Source organism: Lagopus muta, chromosome 2, assembly GCF_023343835.1.
Source record: "Lagopus muta isolate bLagMut1 chromosome 2, bLagMut1 primary, whole genome shotgun sequence".
Classification (NCBI taxonomy): Eukaryota; Metazoa; Chordata; class Aves; order Galliformes; family Phasianidae; genus Lagopus; species Lagopus muta.
Genome location: NC_064434.1, coordinates 6705046 through 6722459, shown reverse-complemented (window position 1 = coordinate 6722459; position 17414 = coordinate 6705046). Strand labels below are relative to the sequence as shown.

At 43.2% G+C, this 17414-nt stretch overlaps 2 protein-coding genes across 3 annotated transcripts in view; one reads left to right on the top strand and one right to left on the bottom strand.

The window, feature by feature from the left end:
* Positions 1–496: 496 nt before the first annotated feature.
* GPN1 (GPN-loop GTPase 1) lies at positions 497–16708 on the bottom strand. Its single transcript, XM_048938093.1, is given in 16 exon segments — positions 497–3175; positions 3699–3809; positions 4293–4383; positions 4981–5020; positions 6181–6263; positions 7435–7581; positions 10393–10438; positions 11127–11221; positions 11309–11387; positions 11928–11965; positions 12696–12762; positions 14283–14322; positions 16165–16258; positions 16333–16431; positions 16433–16600; positions 16602–16708. Coding segments are annotated over 16 exon segments (1389 nt in total). The 5' UTR covers positions 16701–16708; the 3' UTR covers positions 497–3083.
* The window catches only part of ZNF512 (zinc finger protein 512), an 18224-nt gene continuing 17408 nt past the window's right edge, over positions 16599–17414 (top strand). For both annotated transcript variants that reach the window (XM_048938086.1, XM_048938085.1), the window contains exon 1: positions 16599–16713. In XM_048938086.1, the coding sequence (XP_048794043.1) occupies positions 16699–16713 (15 nt within the window). In that variant the 5' untranslated portion in view covers positions 16599–16698. The remainder of the gene's footprint in view (positions 16714–17414) is intronic.

Below are 17414 nucleotides of genomic sequence, written 5' to 3'. Positions count from 1 at the left end.
ATCCTTAGTTATGTTTGGTGTTAACTGATTCCCCCCCCCCAAAAAAAAAGTTTCAGTTTTAGGTGCTAGAAAGATATTATTAGGTTTATATTGTTAAGATAAAAGAGAGCCAGTGGTGTGAGGGCACAGGGGGCGGCCAATTAATGCATCATCCAGCTGCTCCCAGGCCCCTCACAGGACCTGCAGCCCATCCAAGGCCCATCTTCAGAAGCCTAGAGGTGCACAGGAGCACAAAGGCAATGGCTAACCTAAATCACAATTGGTGATTGCTGGTCTGTGCCAGCAGCTGCAAGGGAACAGTGGTTTCATGGGCTCCAATGTTCGGGTACAGCAATGAGTGAGACTGGAATCCAGGGAGCAGATTACTCTTAAGAAGTCACAAAGTGCCTCTTACCAGAATTTTGTGACACCCTGTAGAATTCTAAGATGTTTTTCAAAGATGAATGATATGAGAATCAGCTTTTAAAATAATAGTTCTCTGATCTTTCACGGTGTTTTTTGAGTTGCTGTAAAAAGGAAAGTTTTCCAGATTCAGAGAGATCTGCAAAGACGCAGGCACAATGAGAGCAAATAAAACACTGCTGCAAAGGAAGACAAAACAGTGCAAGATTAAATTAAATGCATGATTAATAACATAATTAATACAATCAGGCAGTAATCGACAAGTCAAATATCGCTCTGGTTTTAAACCCTTTTATGTAAGCCTGCGCTGAAGCTCTGTTGCCAATGCCTGTGGCTCTGGGTGTTACAACGCTGAGTGTTGAGGTGCTGCTGCCACCCTCTGTCTGTCTCATATTCTGCAGAACTTTCCCCACACAGACAACAAAAGCAAGCAGGAACTGTTCTCACTAATGCTGCAAATAACAACTGTGTCGTGAATTCCAGCTGCTGGAGGTAAAGAAGTTGTTGCATTCAGAGGCTTGGGTCTGTTCTCCTGTCTTCAGCCAAAACGGAGTTGGCTTTTAGCTTCTGGGTTTTTCTGCACTTGAAACTTGTTTTTGAAGAGTGCTGAAGTCAAAGCAAGTCACTTTGTAACTTAGCTGGATGTGAAAGTTTAACAGAGTTCAGAGCTGAAGTCCAGGGAACACACACACAAAAAAACATATTATCACTTACAGCTGCTTCATTTGAATTTTTGTGCAAGATTTGTTTTGCTTTCAAGCTGCTTCTTGCTTTGGTAAGGGAAACCTATAGCAAGTTGCTGCTCTGCTTCATTGATTTTCATAGAGGGCTTCTTAAAATTCATTTTCCTCAATAAAGCTGTAATGGTGAGACTCCAGAGTTACTAAATCAGCAACTGTTGTTGAATAACCCACAATTCTAATATTTCTGTGCAGTAATTCTCACCTATCCATTACTTTAACCGCCAGTTCTGAATTGTTCAAGGCAAAATCCTTTCTGTTCTGAGTCAGCAGTGTCAGGAAATGAGCTTTTAGTGCCTAATAAAATAAATCTATTGGCACTTGTGCTGGAGTCCTTCCAAAGCAATGCGATACTGCTTTGCTGCACTTGAATTTGTTTTTCCCTTTTGCACCAGGATCATCTGGATTAAATACAACTACTTTGACTAATATGGCACCAGGTGAGTGTATGAAGTGCAGTGACAGCTGCAAACAGCAATTTCTCCCTGCTAGAAAGTGTACCATGGTCCATGTTTCTACCACACTGAAGCCCTGGATCCTACAAGCAACCAGCTCAGCTCTGCCTAAAAAGCACTCTTTGGATCATCTTTATCAAAGAAATTAAAATCAGACGAGAGAGAGAAGCGTTCTGGGCTTCCTACAGGGCCACTGAAAAGGAATGGTGCTATAAAAACAATGCCAGGGGAATAACAAGCTTGTAGGAAAACTCGTATCTGTTTCAGCATCACAAAACATCAGTGCTGCAACACGTAAGTGAGAAGTTTCATCCACATCATTCCAGGTTGCTCTACATCAGCACACCGCACTGTATTCAACTACAGGGGATGCATTCAGTGCACCTGCACATCCCCCACTGGCATCTCTTTAAAAGTGGCCCACAGATAGGTCAAGAAGGGTTGAAATAGAAAGAACAAAGTACTCAGACATTTTAAGCTTAAAATATGTATTTTAAAAATACGCAACTGTTTTGGCTGGAATAATTTTGTTATAATTGTTTCATATATTCAGAGGATTAAGGAGGAAATTTCGGTATAGGGATCACAAAATATTTCTTTATCCTCATTTAAGTAAAACTCTGTTTTTACCCGCCAGTGGAGAACCTGAAGCCCACACGGGAGCGACCCGCGCGTTGCAGCAAAGGCGCCGCTTCCGCGTTTCCGCGCGCATGCCTAGTAGTGCCTGGAGGACCTTTCACCATCGAGACTGGCGGCAGAGTGGCTGCAGCAGTTAATCCACTTCCGCGTCCCAACGCGCATGCGTGTTGCTATATGGAAGAGTATAGAGACTGGCGGACCCGGTGGCTCAGAGGCTTCAGCAAGGGGACGCTACTTCCCCACGCATGCAAGGACCGATGACATCAAGTCCTGGAGGACTGGCGGGGCAGAGCGGTCACGTTCAAATCCACCGCTGGATCTGATCAGTGCTGATCGGTATCTGAATGGCAGCAGTCAGGAGGATGGGGCTCTGATCGGTGGTGCCCAGCAATAGGAAAATGGGTGATGAGCACAAATGAGAAAACAGAAGTTCCATACAAACATCAGAAAAAAAAAAACCTTCTTTACTGCAAGGGTGGCAGAGCTCCAGAACAGGCTGCCCAGAGAGGTGGTGGAGTGTCCTCTGGAGATGTTCAAACCCACCTGGACACTTTCCTGTGCAACCTGCTCTAGGGAACCTGCTTCAGCAGGGCTTGGACTGGGGGATCTCCAGGGGTCCCTTCCAACTCCCCAGGTTCTGTGACTTTGTAGCAGATGGCCAAATGTGCAGTCAGTTAGATAGAAAACCCTCATATGACCAACAGTTACTGCAGAAAGGTACAATATATCAGAGGAAGCTGTTCAGGGACTTCAGACTTCATGCATGTTTCCATGCAGATTTCTTTATGCTGTTCCTTCACCTTTGATTCCATTTCAAGGAATTTCAAGCCATTTATTTCTGGGTGTCTCATTCATTCTCATTGCTTCTTCTCTGGTATCTCATCCGTGTTTCTTGCATAAAGTTTTTGAAAGCTGGTTCTTCGTGACTCTCCTCAGTAACTGAGAAGAAAAGAAAAAAATAATCAGTTTAACACCATTTCAGCATTTGTTCTATTTGTGTTCCTGAAGAAAACCAGAATCATGCTAGTCTGAGCAACACCACAGGTCCATTTCATTACAAGGGAAAAGAAAGAAGTGATCCTGAATATTAACTGAACAAGGAAAGAATGAAGATAAAGTCTGCAAACTCTGTAACAGAACACGACACAGTATAAGAACTTAAAAGGCATAACAAGTTGCCTAGTGCATGCACCTTATTTTATGCATTATTTTATTTAAAATGGCCTACTCGAATATAAAATTTGCAGTTGAACTTCCACAAGTGTGGTGAAGGAGTGTGATATCACTGAACTGAGCACTGTAGTGGTCTTCTGCTGCAGATTCAGACACCTTTATTTAGGTGATTGAATGTTTGCTTTTCCCTTAAGCTCTCGTTACGGTCAATACAGTTAATGAAATACAGAGGATATTTCATGCCTAGATGAGCTGCTTTTAGATCAAATCCCATCTCTCATTCCCTTACCTTCATGGTCGATGTCATCAGTGTCACTCTCCCTCTCTTCTTCATCCTCATCAAGATTTCCTCGTGTTAGGATCAGCTCAGAGGGACCCATTGCAGAAGCATCATCAGACCCTTGGAAGGAACAGAAATGGTTATAGGCAAAACATCACACTAACAAGTAAGTTAGCTCATGCCCTGACCATTTCTGTGTGCATACTATAAATACCTACTCTAAAGGGAACCTGTAAGCACGAGCTTTCTATCCCAAGATTCAGGACAGACCGCATCAGCACCAAACTGAACCTCATACAAGGCAACAGCTCAACAAACAGGACAATTTTCTCATATTCTAATTTGACTGCATCATCTTTTCTCAAATATTTCATTCCTCTGAGTACATCCACTGCTTTATCTACACCCCAGGGTTTCTTCTTTGCGTGTTTGTGACTGACACACAGTAGAGGTAAGTCTGACCCACCCCATAGGAACGGAAGTCCCACTCCACTAAGATGAACACTTTCATGTTTTTGCAGAGGAAAGCTCTATGTGATTTGTCAAGGCAGACTCTTCAGAGAGCTTCTGCAGTAAACTTCATCTTCATTCCTGAGAAAATACCTGCAAGTGTGCTGCCCTGCATGCACACAGGGCCCATGTCCTTCCGAAGGCGCTCCAGCTGATCTCTCTTTTGTTTATTTTGAGCCTTCTCCTGTGGGTACAAAGTTACAAGTGGCTTCTCAAAACATTTAAAATACATCTCCCACAATACTCTGTCCCAGGGGTGAAACAAAAACAACCCGAAAAACAGAAGTCAACAAAGCAGGTCTTACACTGCAGCTGAAGTTACACAAAACTTCTGGTTAAGCATGGAAAGCAATCTTCAGCATGATGAACTTCAGGAACATTTTCAGCAGCATAAGGAAATCTAACTTAATGAAGCTTTGCCTGCAAGAACTCTCCTTGCACAGCCAGAACTCTATGTGAGCAGAGCTACTCATTTTGGCATTCCAATTGGGTCTTCATTATGAATTATCTCAGTCAAAACTGTGCATTTGACGGGTGCAGAAATATGCACTTGAATTATTTAGCACTAATACAGCGAGCGACGTCTCTTCTACAAAACACCCCTATTTTTGTAAAGATGTGCTTCACCAAATCTAGGGGAAAAAGTCAGCCTGTGAGCTTCAGACCTTTTCACAATTAATATTAAATGAAATGTTACAGCCTCACAGCACAGAGTCAATTCTACACATAAAAGTGACTGCAAGATACAGCACGCCAGGCTACAGCAGATAAAAGTACTCACCAATGTTTTCCTCAGGCGCTCATATTCAGGACGATATTCCCTGCAAAGGTAAATATGCACAGTTCATTCATTCTCAGCTAAAACATCATTTATGTACAGAAAGGATCACTTTCAAGGCTTGTTTCTATCCCAGACTAAGGCTACTTCTAACCTGAAACTAAAGGATGTAAAAGAAGTGAATATACTCCCATTAAAATGCCAAACCTTTCTCATGCAGTCTGGTTACATTAAGAAATAAAAATTGGAAAAAAAGAAGAAAAAAAAACCAACCCAGCTCTATAGAACTAGTCATTACACTGCCACAACCAGCAAATCGCTCACTCTGACTAAACTAAAACAGGGAAAAATCAGATGTTAGAAAGAAATTCTTTACTCAGAGAGCAGTGAGACTCTGGCATAGGTTGCTCAAAGAAGCTGTAGAAGCCCCATCCTTGAAGGCATTGAAGACCAGACTGGATGGGGCCCTGGGCAGCCTGATCTACCACGTGGCAACTTGATCTAGTGGGTGCCAACCCTGTCCAAGGCGATGGGGTTGGAAATGGATGGTCTTTAAGATCCCTTCCAACCTAAGCCATTCTATGAAGTTCACAAAAAGCTCTCTGTGTATCCATCTAATTTGTATGTACACAGCCAGCCACACATGACATCCAGACTCCCTATTAGTTTGATGTGGGGAGCACAAAGCTGTAGCAGCCTTTCTCAGACTGTCTGATCCAGCATGATGTATTCTCCTCTCAAAATAGTATTAGATCTGTCTTAACTATTTCCACGTAACCCAAATTCCTAGATTTGCTTTCTAATGTTACAGAGCAGTCCAGCAGTATTTCATGAGGAAGAATCCAGTAAATCCATCAAGTTCTCAAAGAATTCTTGAATTTCAGCTCACTCACCTACTCTGTCTACCTCTTTATGAGGACAGTACAAAGCTTGATCATTGTACAGAACCAGGTCAAAAAACTACTTCAGAATTTGCTAGCACAATTGGCTTTTACTTTTTTCCCCACTGACTAGCACAAAAAAATTCAGCACTACATGGTTTCTTTTGATTGCTTCTTCTTATACTCTTAGATTTCAGTTTATTAGAAACCTTACTACCTTGGCTTGAAAAATGAACACTTCTTCAAATGAAAGGAGTAGTTTAGTGAATCAGTAATTTCAGCAAGTATTCGGAGGGTCAGCAATCAAATGTTACCAACTCACCTCTCATATTCTTCTACAGCTTTAGAGAGCTGAACAAAAAAATCATCCAGTCCTGTGCCTAACACAGCAGAGACACCAACCACCTGTAAAAGAAAACCATACATTAGAACTAAAAGGTAACTGAAGTGAATTTTTAGGTAACGGACAGAGAATGCGAGCTAGAAAGGCTAAGCAATGTCTTTGAAAAAATACCTGTGGGAATCCAGTGATACCCATTTCCTCCCCCAGTCTCTACTTTTAAATAACCCAGGGAATTGAGCGTTCCTTTCTCTTCTATAAAATTGATCACAGAAGAAAAATAATACTAGTTTAAAAAGGAAAACTTGGTTCTGCAGCACACTCTTGTACTTCAGAACTCAATAACCCACAAAAAAAAAAACAGTTAAGATAATACAGTGCCTAAATATGATGAACAAGATGGGGCAATTGTGATAGTTTCACACCGATGAAGCTCTGTCACACCACTCTCTCCCATCTCAAAGGAACTGAGGAAAAGAATAACCATTAAAAAAGGCTCGAAGGCTGAGAATGACAAGGAGATTATAGCCACAGGCAGAACAGACTCAGCATGAGGATATTAATGTAATTTATTACCACCTACTAACAGATGATAGCAGTGAGAAACTGGCCATCTTGGCCACAGTGACACTCTGCTGGCTCATGGGCAACATGTTATCCACCAGGACCCTCCTCTGCAGCAGCTCAGCTCCTAACCTGCACTGCTGCACCTGGCTATTCCACCCCACATGTAGGACTCTACACTTGCCATTGTTGAACCTCATCAGGTTCCTCTCTGCCCAACTCTCAGCCTGCCCACATCTCACTGAATGGCAGCACGGCCTTCTTGTGTGTCAGCCTCTCCTTCTGGCTTTGTATCATCAGCCAACTCGCTGAGGGTGAACTCTATCCCTGCATCCAGGTCACCGATGAAGACGCTGATCAAGGGAACACTGCTACCTGCAGGCCTCCAGCTGGACCCTGAGAACAAATTGCTCCAGCATGTTGAGAACCTTCTGAAAGGCAGCAGAGCATTCCACACAGTTTGACAGCAACTGCAGACTTGCTGAGGAGGCACCCTATCACTTCATCCAAGTCACTGATGGATAAATTAAAGATTACTTGACCCAGGGGGAACACTGCTAGACATCAGACACCAACTAGACTCCTTGAGCTTTCTCTTCTGCAGGTTTTTGTGAAAGGCATTTACAATTAAAGATAAAATTAAGAAAAAAAAAAGAGAGAGAGAAAACTTACCTTCAATGAACTGTAAAACTCATCCAGCACTAAACTCATAGAACGAGTCAGGTTACTGACGTAGGAAGTCTCTTGATTCAGAGCATCCTGAAAAGTCTCAAAGTCCTGCATCCATTCTACTGCAAAACTGTGATCAATTATGTCTGTCTGGAAGGAGAAGACAGAGTTTTCAAGAGTAATAAATAATTAATTCTTTGTCCACATCCTAAGGCTAATTTAAAGAAATGCATGTTAAACTTACTTACATAATGCTGATGTTTTCAATTCAGCCCTGGTCTGCAGTTTTCCAAGTTCTGCTTTTTTTAATTTAATCAACTACTTGAATACAAGAAGACAACACCTATCTCAGTGTTAAGGAGTGTTTAAGAAAACAGCTGGAAGTCTTGCTATAAAAAATGGTATGGCTTACTGAAAGGCATCCAAACCTTGCTTTATAAAACAGCTTAATTGGTAAATGTTACATTTTATGAACGAGGTGTGACAAGAACAGATTGAATCCTTCTTTAATTGTTTGGGGGCTGTGGGACACTTCTATGTTAGGCAACAAGCTCTAGCACCTTTCAGCTGTGCTCTGACCTAAAGAACTTACAAACTAAACTCAGAGCAAGATCATGGACACAAAACAGATAAGATGGTTTCATAAGTTTACATGGATTGATAATTGAACAGTCTATTAAAGAGTTTTATAAACATATCAAAGTACATGGAAATACTCAACTGTTACAACACAAGTGCCTACAACTGATATATTTCATTTCCCAGCACCAGTAGGAAGGAGGAAAACTGAAAAAGGAAATATTTCCTTGTATTATTCAATATACTTGTGAGAGAACTGAACCCACGAAGGATCCAAAACACTGACAATTTAGAAATGCTTTGATTGAGTTCTAAAAGTAAAACTGAATCACCTCTGGAAGTTGGTATTTTTTGTCCTCTGCAAATCTAATGTTTCTTAAATCTATGTCACAGAACGATCTGGGTTGGAAGGAACCTTAAAGATCATCTAGTCCCAACCTCCCTGCTGTGGAGTGGGGGGGATGAAACTTGCAATTACACGGAGGTGCCCAAAGCCCCATCCAACCTTGTCTTGAACACTGCCAGGTAGAGAGCATCAACTCCTTTGGGCAACCTGTTCTAGTGCCTCACCTCCCTCATAGGAAATAATTTCTTACTTGTATCTAATCTAAACCTACTCTTAGTTTAAAACCATTAAGCCTTGTCCTGGCACTACAGTCCCCAAAGCCTTTTCTTAGAATACAGAAGCCCAGATGAGGTCTCACAAAGGCAGAGTAAAGATAAACACCTCATTTGACCTGCTAGCTATGCTTCTTTTGATGGAGCCCAAGGCATGGTTAGTCTCTGGGCTGCAAGCACACACTGCCCAGTCCTGTGAAGAAGTACCCTCAAGGCCTTCTCTTTATCACTGCACAGTTCTTGGGATTTCTCCATTCTTACGAGGAATCCGTTTTTAAGTGCTTGTCAATAATTCTTCAAATGCTGCTGACTCGTCCTGTTACTGAAGGCTAGAATCCAGCTCTAAATGAAGTTGTGAACCTCAAACCTTCCATACACATACTGTGGAAGTTCCATTTCTTTTAGTCTTGCCAAAAAAGCATTTTCTTAAGAGAGAAAACCATTTTTCTGCCTCATGCCCTTTGCCACAGTTTATTCTAGAGCTATTGTCTGTAGAATAGCATACAAAAACTTGCTAAGGAAGAAGATATTAAAGAAATGCACTGTAAGGGTCACTGTGGAGATGCATGTAGTTGGAGCACATCAGATATCAATCCTGCTCAGCAGAGGCAAAGTAAAATTTCACACTCACAGCACTGACACTGTAAAAAGAAGGATGTGAGATATGTATGCACACACAAAAATTGCTGTGTTGGAACAACAACTCCTTGAATACAAAGAATGCCTGCGAGGAGAAGGAACAGTACTTACAACAGAGTCTTCTAATACATGGAATTATTATGTTTAAAGAGCTGGCAAGCTGTTAAGCTTAAAAGCACTCCTTTAGGCTACAAACCAATACCTAACACAACAACAGAGGTGTATCCTCAGCACAGTATCTGCTTTCTGGCAGATACTGGTACATTTTAAAAGTCACCAATTAGAACCATACCCATTTTGTACAGGCAGGTATGACACAATTCCTACCATAAGTCTTCAGTCCAGTGTTCAGAAGCAATGCTTAAGACAATTATTTTAAGAAGGCAGGGAACTGTAAAGGCAGATTCAATAATGAACTTACCCTTACGTTAGAAAGTTATGCTTCCTTATAGCACAGCATTAAGCTGTCAGGAGGCCATGGATGGCACACTTTAAAACAAGTGCAGATGAAAATCTACCAAAAGAACATTGAAGTGGTGGGAATTTCTGGGCCAAGGTCCAAATATTCTACTCTTAAAGACTAAGATGAGAATAGATTCTTAAAGACTAGGATGAGAACCTAGTCACTCAGACAACTTCCCAAGGGAAAATCTACCGCTGTGACATACACTTCTAGTTAACACTGAATTTGTAAAACATATTTTACAGAATTCACTCAAAAAAAGGGTTCAGAACAAGAAAGTCTCAAGAAACCAAACCTCTAACAGATCCTGCAAAACGTTTTTCAAATTGGTAGCATGACATCTAATGTCATTTAAATGTTTGGGTGTAACTGCCTGTCCCTGTTTGTTCTCACTACATACTTTGCCTGGTTAAAGGTCTTTTCTAGATTCAGTTTTCAGCCTGCAGCTCCTTCCCAGCCTTTCTTTTTCAGAAAAAGCCTGGTCTGGTGGTTGGCAACCCTGCACACAGCAGGGGAGTTGAAACTCAATGATCACTGTGGTCCTTTTCAACCCAGGCCATTCTATGATTCTGTGATTCTATAATAAGATGAAGACGTTACAACAAAACAAGCTAAAGAGAAAAATACTCTACTGGAACTTAGAAACCATAGCTTTCATTTACCTTGTTCATGACAACAATAAAAGGCAGCTTTGTCTTGTACAGGATACTGAAATTTTAACAGAACAAAAACAAAGAACTGTTAAAAATTAATTTAACACTCATCAAAACAGATAAAAATATTAAGCACAAAGCAGGCAAGACTTATGCAGAACATTCCAAGATGACTTCCAGATCTCTTCTGATCTCTTCTGAATCCCTGCAGGCATTCAAGGCCAGGCTGGATGTGGCTTTGGCCTGCTGGTTGGTGACCCTGCACATAGCAGGGGGTTGGATCTAGGTGATCACTGTGGGCCTTTTTAACCCACGCCTTTCTATGATTCTAGAAATCCAATATGCTAAGCCCCTACTTGTCAGACATTTAAGTTACAGCCATCTTTTCTCAAAGACAAGAAGAAGAAAACTGAACTACAGTCAACATCTGGAAGAAATGCATTAAAAGAAGCCAACATTGGTATTCACATACTTAATAATTTGTCTGCTCCATTATTTATTTTAACAACAGAAATCCCTTATTCAAGTCAGAAGGCAGACTGAATGTGGCCACAACAACATTCTAACTTTACACTAAGTCCTGCTCCTTCCTATCAGCCACATTCCCAAAAAATGAGTTGGAGATATTCTCAACTGAAAAGCTCCCTGGATGAAGTCTAAACAAATACTCTCCCACCCCATCAGATAATGTGAAAGGGACAAAGCACTCAAAAGAGACAGTTTGCATATTCAGCTTCTCCTACCTGCAGGCATAGAGCATGTTGGACATAAAGGTGATAGGGTTGGTACTGCGAGAGGTGTCCATCACATAAACAACAACTGAAGGAAAAGAGGAAGCCTGGGAAAACATGGCAAAAGGCATCTTGATTAGAAGGCAGGCCATTTTTCACACAGCCTCAATGTCAAGGACAAAGAATACACCCACCAGTGCCTCAGTTATGATGGTTCCCGATGCCGACCACGTGAACACCTCAATCTGTCCTGGTGTGTCAATGATAACATACCTGTTAAGAAGTCACCACCAACAACAAAAAAAGGGAAAATTAGGCACACAGTTCTGTTGTGACCAGGTTACCACATGCAGGGAACGGCAAATCACATTATTACTGTGTTACAGATCAGAAAAGCATCCCCCAAACAGTGATGAGATTTATGAGTATAGCTGAAAAATTCCAGTGTGACTTTTGTGAGAAGCACTCACTCTCTTAAGATTCTGTTAGAGCCAAAGGCATGAATTTCACACATGCTATCACAAACTCTCCAGAACCAAAGCCAAATGCTGCCTGTTCAAGAAGGAAAGCGAGGAAAAAAGTGGAAGTCTGATGAAGGATGAGAAAAGCCAATCTAGAACCAGTAGATATTTCTTTGTAACACATATTTTGTTAAAAGTCCAGTAACCTGTTCTAGTTCCATGCTTTTTTTCCAGATAAAATTTACCCCAAGGTGGAAGAACAACTAGGAAACACACAGAGATCCTTTTTATGGATGCCACATATTTTCCCACATAGATTCCAGAGCAGCAAAACCTGGTGGAATACACTCACTTGGATGCATTTTGTCGTTTTTCGATAAACTTCATCACCTGATGGAAAAAGCAGCAGTACAGTTTGTATTTTAGGCTCTGAACAGGAAACTTGAGTCATCATTTTGTAATGCAAGCCTCAACTTTAGCTTGCACAGCTACTATAGCTATCAAAATAGACAGTGATACAACAAAAGCTAAAAGTCTCTAAATCTGAAATGGAAACGGATAGCAAACACTCAGATACTGTGAAACCCTGCAAAAACAGCCCTGATTTTACCTGTGTTCTTGTAGTGCTGAAACAAATGATACAATGAATGCAGCTGTTCTCTACCTATTTCCTAAGAGATTTGGCACTTCTTTAACTCAGTAAGGCTGCCACTCCAGTGCTGATTAAGCATTAACATTTAAGAGAACATAAAATTATCAAATAAGCTTAGAGAAACTTAATCAATCTCCAAAAGTGACTTCCCTACCTCAAAGTCAGAGCAATCATATGCAAGTTTTTACAGGGAATACAGAAACAGAACAGTTATGTGACTTAAAGTTCTGCACACGAGGCCTCAAAATTTGACATTACAAAGAATTGTAGGAAAAGAATAAGGATATATTTCACTTAATTAAAAGAGCTGCTGCAGTTTGGCTGCTTTGCAAAATAGGGAGAATGCACTACCTCTAGAAAAATATTAGAAGGTTAAATAGAACTTTCTGAAACTCTATACACAAAAAACACATAGAGCCTCCAGGCACAGCATTAATAGCATGGTATCACATACGAGCAACCTCATACCTGATCAAATCTCGTAGCAAAAAGATTGAGAGAGGTCACTATTCCACCATTCGGGCCCAGCCCGTATCTACATGCTTCATTCAGGAAAGCAGACGATCATGGAGACCTCAGAGAGCTTATTTTTAACATTCTGATAGTTGTTGGCCTTTTGCAACGCACACTGGATACCTTACAGAAAAAGACAAAGCTCCACACACACAATTAAGTCTTCTAAGTGCTGCAGTAGATAAATAGCATGGCCCTTTTCTTTCACCAACAAGTGTGACTGTCAAAGCGAAGAGGGTTTACCCCGAGGTTTCCCTTGCCACTATCCAAGCATTACTATTCCAGACAGAAAAAAAGTGCATGCACACGTTCTTTATCTTTCCAGAGAAGAGCCACTACACAGTCAGTAACTCAGTACTTGATCTCAGGTTGGAAAAGACCTTAAAGATCATCGAGTCCAACCACAACCCAGCCATACTACCCAACTCCAACAGCCCTCCTCTCAATCACATCCCTGAGCACCACAAACAAATGGATTTTAAACACATCCAGGGATGTGACTCAACCACCTCCCTGGGCAGCCTATTGCAGTGCTTAACAGCCCTTTCTGTAAAGAAGTTAATGAGATGTTAAACTCCAGTGACAGTTAACAAACAGCAAAGCAAGTAACATGTCCACATACCAAATTCAAACTTCTGCTGTTTTGCTAGTAACTCCTGATCAAACAGCCAAAATCACAACCCTAACATCCATCATTTCTGTTTTTTCTTAAAACATTCCATTAAGAAGTCACACTAGTATGCCAAATGCAAGCATTGTGTATTACATCCATCTGCACAGCCTACAACTTGAGGCATAAAAGACCTCCACACCTCTCTGGGATTGCAGTCACTTTGGTATAATATTACTGAATCACAATCCCCAAGCTACTGTGCAGCTTAAGACACAACTGCAATGTCTTATAGACCCAGAGAGATAAAAAAGCTTTTATTATGATCAAACTATGCAGAAATAGTTTTTCTTCACCTCCTACAGCCAAATACTAATTTGCATGATTTTAAGAACAAAATTAGATTTGTAAATACACAGGGAAAAAGCTGCTGGCCTCCTCTATTACAAATACAAACTGGGTGAACAAAAAACACACAAAAGAGATGTGGACAGAGATCCTGTGAGGGTGGTGAGACACTGAACAGGTTGCCCTGCCAGGCTGTGGATGCCCCTTCTCTGAAAGCATTCCAGGCCAGGCTGGATGGGGCTGTGAGCAACCTGGGCTGGAGGGAGGTGTCCCTGCCTACAGCAGGGGGCTGGAACTACCTGAGCTTAAAGGTCCCTTCCAACACAAACTGTTCTATGATTCACACTACTTGTAAAAACATACTACTAGGCAGAAACACCTGCAGCACATGAGAATGACCCAAGGAGCATAAAAATCTTGCTCACATACATTTCTAATCTCAGATGTGAGAAATACACACTTGAAAACCTTTGGCAACAATCTGCATTATTGCAATCCCAATCCCCCTTCATCCTCCCATGTAAAAGTGACAGCTTTTTCAAAACCTGAGATTTCAAAGATCATTGCAAGACCAAAAAAGATACTGCTTCATGACTTCTTTGTACTTCACAGTGTCCCGGATATCTAGAATGGGAGCAAGCATAAATTGTTTCAGTACATTTATTTTAAAACAGTCTCCTTTGTTTATTTGCTTATCATCAAAAATCTTTCCTTTTCTATCAAGCCTCTTTTTGCCTCAGTAACAAATCTAGCACCAGCAGGAAAAATCTCATACATAAAAAACAAAACAGACCTTCTGTGCTCTCAGCAGATACATGAAACCAGTGTGACTCATGTGAAGCTTCACCAGATTGCTGAGCCATAACTGCTTAAGCTGAATTTTGTTCTTATTTCATTGACATCAGTCAATAAAGCGCACATCTTTCTAATACTGACCACATTATGAGACCCAGGACTGGGAGGCACTCTCTAACTCTTCAGCTGACATCAGTAAGAACACTCTGGTATCCAAAACACCTGTTTTATTTTCTAAGAGATGGGCTAGCTCAGAAAGTTTAAGAGACAAAATCCTCAACAAAGCTAAGTGCTGGCAAGTCTTGGGGAACAGCAGATCTTTGGGAACAGCTGGGCGTAAAGCCTTTTGCTTTTAAGGTATTTTATCTAAAAATTAATGTCTTTTATATTGCTTTAAGAAGTTATTTGTTAGCATACAGCCACCGCACGGCTCTGAGGATAGGAAACCCAATCAAATCTGCTAAAATGTTCATTGTCAATGATGGGGAGAAGAAAAGAAAGAAAGCCACATGCATTAAATCACACTCCAACTCCATTATTGAGACAGTTCTCATTAACATCTTCAGAAATTACTTGGATTTGGGACTAAGAGGTGCTTTCAGCATGTTTCCTGATGATACTAAATTGTGAGGAGCTGCTGGCTCTGTCAAGAGCAGAGACACCTTGCAGAGATCTAGGCAAATCACAGAGCTGAGCAATCACCAGTTGCATGAAATTTAACAAGAGCAAGTGCCAGATTCTGTAACCAGGAAGGGGCACCCCTGGCTACATATACAGTGTGGGGGATAAGATGTTGAGGAGCAACCCTGCTGAAAGCAATTTGGGGAACGTGGCCTACAGCAAGTTGAGCATGAGCCAACAGTGTGCTCAGGCAGCCCAGAAAGCCAACCTTACCCCAGGGTGCATCAGGCCCAGCACTGTCATCCAGGCAAGGGAAGGGACTGTCTTGCACTGCTCTACCTGGTGTGGATTCACCTCAAGCACCGTGTGCAGGTTTGGGTACCACAATATAAGGATATAAACGGAAGACAGTTTCCAGAGGAAGGCTACGAAATGGTCAAGGGCCTATAGAAGAAGATACGTGAGATGCTGCTCAGTTCCCTCAGTGTTCAGCCCAGAGCAGAGGAGGCCTCGTGGTGGCCTACAGGTCCTCCCAGGGGGCAGAGGGGCAGCACTGAGCTCTGCTCTCTGGTGACAATGACAGGACCTGGGGGAACAGCACAAAGCTGCATGAGGGGAGGGTCAGGCAGGATATCAGGTTCTGCACCAGGGGGTGTGGAACAGGCTCCCCAAGGCAGTGGGCACATCCCTGAGCTGCCAGAGCTCAAGGAGCACTTGGACACTGCTCTCAGACACATGCTTTGATTTTTCGGGTTGTTGGACTTGATGGTCCTCGGGGGTTCCTTCCAACTGAAAACAATCCAGCACCCACAACAACTTAAAGTTCTCCTCGCGTTAGGCCTTGGCACTTTTTAAAGGGAGAGCAAGCAGCCTAACCGAGTGCGTGCTGTGAAATACCTCCTCCTCTTCGCAGAGCATAAGCAAAGCAGCACATCATAACAGCTTTACCTCGTTCACAGCAGAAGGGAACCACTCCGTTCCTGCAGACCCTACTAACGTGATCCCCCACCCCTCCCCGTTTCTCCCCCATCGCTCTGCCGCCCCTCTCACCGATGTTGGCGGGGAAGGGCAGCTCGTGCACGGCGGGGTCCAGGTTGATCACGTAAGGTGGGCAGCGCTGGCCGTGCAGGTGGGCCGCGAGGCACTGCGGGGACACAAGATGGCGTCAGACCCCGCCCGGCGCGGTGGAATGCGGCAGCGCCCGCCACCACCCCTCACCTGCACGAAGGTGGTTTTCCCGGAGCCGGCCATACCCAGCACCAACACGCACACCGGCGCCGCCGCCGACTCTCCCGCGGCCGCCATCTTTCCCGGCACCACTTTTGCGTTTCCGGGGCGCGATCCGCAGCTTCCGGCCATCGGCCGGAAGCTTTCGATGATTGGCTAGTAGCTTCCGGAATGTGGCCTGCAACTTCCGGCCTGGAGCCGCGCGCTCTCGAGGGTCGTTTCGCCACCGGCCCAGACCGCGTGGAGAACTCGGCGGCGCCTCCGCGGCCTGGGAGCTGGCAGCTGCTGGCAGGAGACGGTTGGAGGTGACCGGAAGGGAGCGGAGGGCCGTGCGTGGGGCTCTGCGGTGGCGTCGCCATGCCGGGCAGTGCGGTGAGTGCCTGGCGGAGGCGATCCGGAGTTGTGCGGCCCCGCTGTGGTGTGGGAGGAGCGGGGGGGGCGGGTTGGGGAGGGGGAACGGATCTCGGTATTTCGGGTCTCTTTCTTGCCTTGAGAGTCAGCCGGCTAACGGCGATAGGACGTGAGGTGATGGCCTTTAGCTGTGCCGGGAGAGGTTCGGGTTGGGCGTTAGGAAATGTTTCCTTTCTGAAAGAGTGGCCAGGTATTGGCACAGCTGAACAGGGATCACCGAACCTGGAGGTGTTCCAAAGCTGTGGAGGTGTGGCACTGAGGAACGTGGGCTGGGTGGGGGCAAACTGACGCTTGGACTTGATTACCGCAGAGGTCTGTTCCGACTTTAGTGATTCTATGAGTCCAGGAGGGTGCTGGGCCTGCCCCAGGGCCATCCCCGTGGGAATGGAGACATGGGCATAGGGGCAGTTGCTGTTTCCACTGACTCCTTCTCAGTATCTGTGGAACCAGTTCATCAGCACATCTCTTGTTGCTTCAGATCATTTACGATGACTTAAATTCTTCATACTGATTTTGGATTATTTTACAAAGCTTAGTAGTGCTAAAAATAGCCAAACGTGCTGTGTTTGTCAGTCATGGATGTTCTTCTCATGATGGATCAGGGCAGATGATTACAGCAAACTGTGCTCATTCATTTTATCATTATAACATCACACTTAGAT